Source organism: Harpia harpyja, chromosome Z, assembly GCF_026419915.1.
Source record: "Harpia harpyja isolate bHarHar1 chromosome Z, bHarHar1 primary haplotype, whole genome shotgun sequence".
In the NCBI taxonomy this organism is placed as follows: domain Eukaryota; kingdom Metazoa; phylum Chordata; class Aves; order Accipitriformes; family Accipitridae; genus Harpia; species Harpia harpyja.
Window position 1 is genome coordinate 49,909,888 of NC_068969.1, and position 10,087 is coordinate 49,919,974.

General features: G+C 44.3%; 1 protein-coding gene across 3 annotated transcripts in view; it reads right to left on the minus strand.

Moving 5' to 3' along the window:
* LOC128136710 (uncharacterized) overlaps positions 1 to 8,955 on the minus strand; it is a 62,182-nt gene extending 53,227 nt beyond the window's left edge. For 2 of the 3 annotated variants that reach the window (XR_008233451.1, XM_052776661.1), the window contains exon 1: positions 8,551 to 8,954. Coding sequence is in view for 2 of the 3 variants with exons in the window: in XM_052776661.1 (XP_052632621.1) it covers positions 8,551 to 8,687 (137 nt within the window). In the remaining variant the exon portion in view is untranslated. Of the gene's footprint in view, positions 1 to 8,550 lie in introns of all 3 variants that reach the window. The other variant, XM_052776660.1, reaches the window with a different exon arrangement.
* Positions 8,956 to 10,087: the final 1,132 nt, after the last annotated feature.

Consider the following 10,087-nt stretch of genomic DNA (forward strand, 5'->3'; position numbering starts at 1 on the left):
TTTCCTAAGAAGCGCAGGCGCCTAGCTTAGGGCTGCATATCGGCAAGAAAGGCCAGGTGCCCAAGCATCTTGTGAGGCTCCTTGCTCCCCATCAAAACATGCATGACCTGTTGCTTGAATTGATTTCAGACACTAACTACCGCACCCCAGCAATCTAAGGAAAAAAAAAAATTTTTTTTTAAATTGTTTTAGAATCCATCCACAATGGCCAGCAAAATACTTGCACGTGGCATCCTCAAACTGGACAAACAATGGGAGACAAAGACATACAAGGAGTTAACCACCCACTGGCAGAACTCTTCTTTCATCCAAGTGCCTCCCAAAGGAGGCAACCCATCCATTCATTTCAAACTATAGGTTTTGGCAAATTAATTCCGAAAACATCTAGAAAGTTGCCTCTTAGAAACATGAGCTAATGAACAGTGGTTAAGGAGGATGCTTACTGCCTCGTCTGCCATGAGCAGAAGATGTAATCACACGCGAATGAGACAAATTCAAATTTTTACTGTAGTACTGCTAGAACAGCCACCAGTGGTTTCTATGTTGTAAACCTAGGGCTATGGATTTGCTAGAAAGGCCAGGTACCAAAGCATCTTGTGAGGTCCTCCTGCTCCCCATCATCCTTGGGAGGAGAGTAACAGAGTATATTAGTGAAGTTATAATCTTTCAGAACTGCCACCAAGAAACCCAAGAAAACACAAGGCAAAAAATCCCAGTTTAACAACTACCTCTTTTTTCCCCTCTAGGGACCCAAAAGGGAAATTACTGACTTTAAAGAGAGGTTCAATTCTCTTACAGTAATAACCCAAATAACATGGTATTAGCAACAACCTCATTAAAAATTAGTAAAATTCAGTAAAAATTAATAAAGCTAAGAAACAACTTCCGCACTTACAAGATAACTGGATGGTAACTTTCCAAGGGATCAAAAAGTTTGAAAATTGTATTCTCAAGCGACTCAATGTTTGCTCAGTTTTTCAACATCACAATCTACCTGGGCATCAGGCTCCCAAGAAAAAGAATACAGTAACACCACGTAACAACAAGCCTGAGATATATAGTTAAGTCACTTTTCCCAGATTACTAATGCCAATGAGGAAAGAAAAATGCAATAACCTGTATAAAACACACCAACTAACTTTAAAACATTAATAGCTCCAGCTACAATGTTGTATTATACATACCCCTTGAAGTGTCTGATGTTTACATAAGAACTGAACAGCTAATTAAAAAATATGAAGATTTAAGTTTGAATATATTCCTCTGACTGTGTATTAGCTGTAACAAATACAGACTCTGAAATACATAAGCCTCTAATGAATGTTGATTCTTGGTATGTTTTCTGGACACAATATTTAACAAAGGGATACTTTTCATCCTAAACTAAGCATGCAGGGTGTCTCTCCAGCTTTTCATCTATATCCGTCCCTCTGTCTTCCCCCATAACTTATTCCTTTTTTGGTTATGATGCTCTGAGCAAACCTATGGACAACAAAGACTAAAATCCCACAGAATTCTATACAACTGAGGAACTATTGACCAAGGCAAGTCCCAAGAGAAACAGAGAAAACAGATTACAATCACGTAAAAAAAAGCACAGTGCTTTCACTCACCATCTTATTTGGCATACAGCAAGTATTGTGCTGTATCCATATACAAGCACTCCTTCAGTTACATGGATCACAGAGCCTATGACAGCTTCCTAATGGAGATGGATGAAAAATAAAATTAAGTCCAGGAACAGAACCTGGGAGCTAAAACTGTTTTCAAGACACACTCCAAAACTAGTGCATGGACAAAGTCAGTTTTACCAAGGTTCAGGCATTTTTTTGCTGGAATTCGTAAAACTGAGTTGCGTGAAGCTTTCAGGAGCTTAAAGAAAGCACAGAGCAAACAGTCCAGATCTCAACTGAAAATAAAATCTTGTACTGGGGTCTAACAACTTTTCTAACTCCATGGTAAGAACAGCAATATGAAGAGCCAGACTGAACACAAGGACTAAGCAAATCCTCGTCCCCACCTTGGTGACATTTTGCAGACTGCTTTTAAATGATGTTCCCTTGTTAGACGGCTGGATTGAAGCCAGACTTAGGACTGTACAGTACAAGGACCAAACTGCTTTTGAAATCTGAAACCCCAGTACCTGCAAAACTAGCAGAACAGTATTACTTCTCTCACAAGTCTTCAAAGGCAGTTTTTTATTTCCACCTGTTCTGTTACAGAGTTGATCTTTTTTAAACCTCTTGCTTGTAGGATATACGGCTTTATCATTCCCTAGTCTGCTGACAGCTAAGCACTCACAGCAGCTTCTACGTGCACATTTTGCTCTTGATGCTGCTTCCAACCAGCACAGAATAGCCTGCAGGGACTAGAAAGCACCTACATGCAGAATACTAACTCATGCCCAAATTAAGTTTTCAGAGATCCTCACTGGATGTGTTTGCATGGGCTCGTAAATGATCATCTTATGGGTAAACCCCATGTTTTACCACCACGGGGCTGCAGAACTGCACGTACAGTATGTAAAACTTTATGCCCGCAAAAGAGGCTGATAAAATCTTTGACAAACCTGCCTGTGTATGATTGTACATTTACAGAGTTTAGTTTAATTTTAGCAGCAATTACTGAGTCAGAACAGTCTCCAGGAGGTTAGTAGTGTATATATGAACCAAATGATAGAAAAGTTCCTTGTTCAGATCTTTTTGCTAAGTCTATATATTGGGTTTATTTCAGAAGAGGCATCATTTTAACATTAAACTTGTAAATCCACATTATTGCACCCATACAACTGCCTCTTCTCACCCTTCCCCAGTTGTCCTGAGACTAGTTATGAAAGGAAAACAATTTAATCACAGGAGAGCATAACCAGAAGTTAAAGAAAGAAAACATAGTGACAGGAAGAGCATGCTCATGTTTTTTTCCTATATGTTTTCTGGCGGCTACCACTGTCAAAACTGCTTTGGTAAGTACAGCCTTTGAGATAAAAGGCCTTTTTCTCCGTCAACAGAGTTGTTTGCACTCTGCCTGACAACTCCAACCAACACTAGGAAATTATTAATTGCTAAACACAGAAATACACAGCAGAAAGGAGGAGTCTGAGAACCTCACGGCCATGCAGTAGGTATATTCTTTACATGGTTAAAGAGCTTGGCGTATTGCAGTCAGCTCCCTTGGGAACAATGAAAGTTTCACCTCAACATCAACACAGCCCGCCTCTGCAGTCTGAAGAGTAGCAGAAGAGAGAGGCTAGCAACCACACAAGGCCAAACCTCTGTCGTCTTTAATTCTAGTAAAAGTGTTAACAGTTACCCTATTATAGAATTCGGAACTCTGTACCTATCCATTTATTTCTCAGCAAATATCTATGTTAAATACTATGCATTTGTTTCATTTACCTATTTTATTTACAGGAACTTTCACAAGGTCATCATAATTTACCCAACACCAGTAGCTTCTTCATGTTTTTCCCCCCCCCCTCATAACAATGTGCAGTGCAGTTCTGAGCTCATCATTTACTCTATGACATTCAGATCACTACCTCCAATTTATATATGAATTTTAAAACATACGATGCTTGGACAAGATCTGTGACAATGCTTTGTATGAACCTGATTTGTGGTTTCATATGGAGCTACATCCTAAAGTATACTGTATTCCCTCTGAACAGCTGCAAGGAGAAAAGTCAGATTACAGCCTTAGGAAATATCTATATTCACCCCAAACACTTTGCAATCATTACTTATGTTTAAAGGGGAGAGTAAAAAAAAGGAATAGCAAAAGATTGTTTTAGAAAAAAAGTAACTTCTACTTTTTAAACACAAAAAATCATGGACACTTCTGTCATTTCATAGTTCTGTTTCTTATATGTTCTCTCCTGAAGAACATCACATCAAACTCATCAGGACAAATTCTATGCTACTATACTACAATTATTTAAAAGTTCGGCCCGCGTTCAGGCAATAAAGAGTAAAACATCTCATATTTTACATACGGACCATATGTTTTAAACAACTGAAGTATTATTTTTATTCCAAAATTCTCCAGTTATTAGGCCACCCTCTATCCATTTATTTAAGAAGATTCCAAGGCGGTCAGTTTGGGCACTTACATTTCTCAGCAGTACTTATTCTACTTACAGAAAATGGCAAGAAAAGAAAAAAAAATTTTTTAAAAATCAAGAATCCTGTAAATGGATCTAGTTCAACCAAGTTAATAAACATATTTACACGAACGCTAGTTTGCAACCTGGATTACAGCAATAAATACTTTCAGTTTCTTCCACGGCTACAAAAACCCGGCTTATTTAATTACACACCCAAAATTGTAACTGGATGTCGGTGTGAATTACTAATCTGCTATGACACAGCATAGGTATTTTGAGTCTCATATACCCCAAGTACCAACAGCACAACAACCAAGGCAGTAACTTGGCTGGTCACAGACAAGCCACATCGATTTTGTTCCTTTCATGTAATTGGTCCTTTTGTGCTTCGACAGGTATCTCTTTAAATATCAAGCACAGCAGTTCAAGCACATCAGCAAAAGCAACCACCTAAAAAAAAGTTTAATGGCAATGGCTGTGGTGGAGAGTAACAGAGCACAAAATCTCTTCCCTTAAAAAACACAATTAATAGACACATACTTTGTCTTCTTGAAAAGACCTTTTTCTTCTTTTGTAAGAGCATGTGGCCAATAGATGCTGAAACACTGAGGGGGGTGCCAAAATATACTCAGCAAGAAAGATGGGAACGCCCTTCTGCTGCAGCCCATTAAAAAGGGCTTGTCCTTGCAAAGGTTTCCAGTTCCCAAAGCTATGTAGCGCTAACACCACTCAGATCAAATCCAGCAAGTTCCTTTTAACCGCTTCTCTGAAGGGCTAGCGAAGGAGGTAGTCTTTCCACATGACCTTTTAACCGGCTGTACAAGCTCAATACAAAATCAGTAGGTTTATGGGTTTTAAACATCTTACTCTACTTTCATCAGAGATTTTCTGCAAGGCGTTGACTCCACTGTAAAACAATCTGTATACACAGAAGAAAATGTTTTCAAACTCTACAAACAGAACTTCGTTCCATTTTTCTTTATATCATGACAATTCTCCCTCTGAATTAAACACTAGCTTTACCTTTCTACCTCATACCCCTAGAAATTACTTACCCATGCTTCAAAGTTAAAATCAGAAAACTAGCACATTTGTAACCTAATAATGAAATTAATTTTTTTCTTCACCTATTATCTCCATAGCTCATAGCTTTGTTTTTTAAGCAAAAGTATTTCCTGCAGATTCTAAGTTACCTTATTTAGACCTTGCAGTGTCAGAATAGAATCATCTGGAAACCCGTTTAGTGACTTGTGTAGTAAAGACTAAACGTGTTATGTGCTACATGGAACTTCAGTACAATCCACACATAATAAAGCTACAAGGCAATTACATTTCTAAAGAAGACATTAATCTAGCCTGCCACCTGTAGAAAACCAGCATGCTCTCACTTTCCTCACTGACATCAACCAAGGCCACATGTGCTGACCCTAAAAAAAAAAAAGAAAAAAAAAAGCTGCAGGTGTCATCCCCAAATGCACCAACCCTCTGAAGCTGAATATATTTTTAACTGTAACATCAGATTCTGAAGCTTTTCAAAGCAAACAGAATAAAAAGCAAAATAAATAAATGCAATTAGTGTTTTTTCAGTTAACAGCTTTTTGTTAGTGTCGTGGTTTAACCCCAGCCAGCAACTAAGCACCACGCAGCCGCTCACTCACTCACTCACTCCCCCCCCACCCAGTGGGATGGGGGAGAAAATCGGGAAAAGAAGCAAAACCCGTGGGTTGAGAGAAGAACGGTTTAATAGAACAGAAAAGAAGAAACTAATAATGATAATGATAACACTAATAAAATGACAACAGCAATAATGAAAGGATTGGAATGTACAAATGATGCGCAGTGCAATTGCTCACCACCCGCCGACCGACACCCAGCCAGTCCCCCGAGCAGCGATTCCCCGCCGCCACCTCCCAGTTCCTATACTAAATGGGACGTCACATGGTATGGAATACACCGTTGGCCAGTTTGGGTCAGCTGCCCTGGCCGTGTCCTGTGCCAACTTCTTGTGCCCCTCCAGCTTTCTTGCTGGCTGGGCATGAGAAGCTGAAAAATCCTTGACATTAGTCTAAACGCTACTGAGCAACAACTGAAGACATCAGTGTTATCAACATTCTTCTCATACTGAACTCAAAACATAGCACCGTACCAGCTACTAGGAAGACAGTTAACTCTATCCCAGCTGAAACCAGGACAGTTAGTAATAACACAATCCAGCTACAGCTGCAAAACCAAAGTTCTGCTGTAAACAGTGTTTAAGGCTGCCTTTTGCTCCCAGCAAGGCTGATCCAGCTGAGCTCAAGCATTCAGAATCCAACCTTAAACATGGACTACTTTGCAGCTGGTTTTTGGTTGTTTTTTTCTTTTGTAAAGTTACCTCTCATATAAGAAGAACGTCAAGCACTTTCAAGGTGTTAAAATAATTAAGTAACTAATATTAATCCCAAAAGAAGCAAAAGCCATTTCAGTACAAACCAACAAGTTAAAACTCTTGTGTTTTCTTAGTACTTTTGTCTTGGTAGGTGTTGCAAAATTTCAATATGCACATGTCAAATGCAATGCTCAGAGACACAGGCTTAGCATTTCATATCCCATCGTTCAGCTTCTGGGTTATAACCACCAACAGCACACATTTAATTATTAATTTATCATTTTGATATCATCCTATTTAGAGCCTGAGAATTAATCAGTATCTCAGGTGAGAGCCTGAAAATTAATCAGTATCTCAGGACATGCTCCTCCTCTCCATCTGTGCCTTTACTTCCCTGCTATTATTTGCAGAGGTTTACAGTTTGATGCACAACAAAGCATTTCCACAGCTGAGACACCCTGTTACTTCATTAGGAATGCAAATAGCTCTTTTCCCCATGCAATATGAACTAAATAAACATGCATACAAAATGCCTGCCTTTGCTGCAAGAATAAAGATCTTCTCTTCCACAACAGCTCTGGAGTTGGAAAGAAAGAAATCTTATAAACCCCTGCATATGTTACGCAAACAAATGACTGACTAAGCTTCAGCCCTGCAAGCCGAAGAGAAGGGATACTCATTTTGAAAGGTATGACAACTTATGCCAAGTAACAGCTGTTACTCTATTGAGTTTACATTGCAGAAAAGCATCGCAGCACAGATCAGCAAGTGTGGTCTGAGGAGGCAGCGTATGCATTAAGTGAACATCCTAAGTGTTCAGACATCAGAATAATTTCCATGAAGACAGTAAACAAATGGAAAGAGAAGTGATCGTAGCACACTGGTGGGAAAGCATACATTTTCAAAGTTTACATTTCAGAACCACAACTGTCAAAATAATCATTAGACTGGGGAAAAAAAGAGAGTTCGGGGAGCTGTTTAGATAAGAAATATCATGACCCTTAAATTTTATTTTTAAAGTGACTGCCAGTTGTTACAGGTTTTCAGCAACTTGCTGGCTCCAAAGAGACGACAGCGGGGATTGAAGTTTACTTAGCCTTTTTGCAGGGTCATATTCTTAGGTTTCAGGTTAGATGACAGACTTCGAAATTCCCTCACTCTGACTCGGCTCTCTAGAGGCACGTACTAACTGCAACTAGCACAGTTTTCATTTTGAAAACGCCAGTTCCCACCATCTCTGGCAAATCTCGCCTTTAGAAGTTCACTGTTTTTTAAATTACGGTGTGAGAGCAGAGGACTAGCTCCAGACACACCCTTCCAACAAAACCCAGTCCTAACCAAAACACGCTGCCAGTATTTCCAGATGCACGGACATTTCATTAGGGCTTATTTCCAACTAACCTACGGCAAACGCACAAGCTCACCACCTCCCGCTCAAAATCCATCAGCCTGGGTCAAATCCCGAAACTAACTGGGGACCAGTAGAGGAACTTCAATGAGACTGTAAAACAAGGATGTTGATAAAAGCTTATTAAAAAATAAACCCAGATGACAATGTGGGAGCTCACTCCGAAGTTTCTCTTCGATTACCTGTGACCAGCTTTTGTTCGTTTACTTGCAAAAACCACCTGCCTAGTGCGTTAGCTGATAAAAACCGCCCAGGTTAGAAGGCGTGACCTGGCGGAAGTTCTCCCGGCGGTATCCCTCCGTTCCCTAAAAGCTCTCCGTGCTGAGGCGCGGCCAGAGCCCTGCTCTCAAACCCCTCGCCCCGGGAGCCGCGGTACCGGCCGGGGCCGGGGCCGGCCGCGCCGTGCCACCGCCGGCAGCGGGCAAGGGAGAGGGGCGGTGCGGAATGTCCGCCCCCCGCGCTGCCAGCGGCACAAGCCGCGGGGCGAGGGCGGCCGCCCCGCCGGCGGCGCGGAGGGTCCGGCCTGGCGGCGGCGGCGGGGGCTGCGCTCCGCCAACTACTCAAACTCGGCGAGAAGTTGAGACGCCGCTCCACGGGCGGCCGGGGAGCGGGGGGAAAAGACGGGGCGGCTCCGTACGAGCGGCGCAAAGAACCTCCTCCCGCTGTCGCTACCTGCTGATGAAGCCATCCCCGTCGCCGTCGCAGGTCTGGAAGAGGCGCCTCATCCTCTCCTCCTCGCCCGTGCTGGAGGTATCGCTGCTGCCACTCCCGGCGCTGCTCACCGCCGCTACGGCGGCTGCCGCCATCATGCGCCCAGCTCCGGAGGAGGAGGAGGCGGAGGCGGCGAGGCTGCCTCAGGCGCCCGGGGTTCCCGGTGCCGCCGCGCCTGCCGAGTGCGAGCGGCAGCACAATGCCGGCGCGGGGGCGGGGAGCCCCGGCCCCGCATCCACCTCCCGCCGAGCCCAGGCGCGGCCCCGCGGGGGCGGGCAGGGGGCCGGGGCGCCGCGGCCGGAGGCCGGAGTGGCCGGGCCGGGCCCCTGCAGCTCCGCCTCCCGCCTCGGCCGGCACCCTGCGCGAGCCGCGCTGCCGCCGCCGGGCGCCGGGGCGTGGAGGGGGGAGAAGGCGGCGGAGGCTCCCCGCGCCCCCCCCCCCCCCCCCCCCCCCCCCCCCCGCGCACGCCGTCCTCCTGTCTCCAGCTTGGCCCGTCTTTCGGCCGGCCTCTCTCCCGGCGCCGGAAGCCACGGCGGCAGCGTGAGCGAGCGGCCCAGCCAAATCGGGGCTGGCTGCCCTCGTCATTACGGCTGCGTGCCCCTTCGGGTAGAGTCCGGCCACCAGGTGCTGGGCGCACCTGGCGCGGTCCGGGGGTCGCTGCTTTTCCTCTCACCGGGCGGGCCCAGCTCCCTGCTTCGGGAGTGCTGCGATCTCGTTTGACTTCGGCTGGCCCGTGGGAGCCAAGCCTCGGCAAACTACAACGAACCCGACGCTTTCAGTAGCCCTATGTTTGCACGTCGGACGGGGGCATCGAGCGGGTGGGAGCGTTCTGGGGCACAGAGCACCAGCCGCTCTGGACGCATCCAGTTCCTTTCCACTGATCAAGTTTTACCTGGGAGGTACGTTAGTTGTTTTTCTGCTCCACCAGTCCATTGACAGCTAGCGCTCTGAACTTGGTCACGGCTTACACCTCTCCCCGTCTTTCTGTCCCCTTTGCACTTAGGGAAGAGTCGTTTTCTTCGCAGTCTTCATGTTGCCAGGTGAAAAAACATTTTCATCTCACAAGTATAGGATAGCTTCTGCATTTCCTTTAGTATCCTTGGCACCCTTTTCGACACCTAATGAAGTTTTAATCAGCCCTTTTATTCAGGTGAAACGATCTGATACACCAACAGCACCAATGGCAATATCTTTTCTCTCTACTGGAAATATGTATTTTGAAACCGTCTAGAACGCCATTTGCCTGTTTCACGGTAGTGTTACATTTCTTACTCCATCATCCTGTGACTAATTAGGTCACCTAAGTTTTTTCCTAACCATTTCTGTATATGGAAGAAAATACCTACTTATTAAGGAGATGCATTTCTCTCATACTACCCGATACTATCCTTCCCCTATTACTTAAGTCTTTGAAGACATCCACTTCTTTCCACATAGCAACTTGATCTTCCTTATTGTTAACAATGGCTCATGAATATGTAAAGTCAGCAAAGTTATC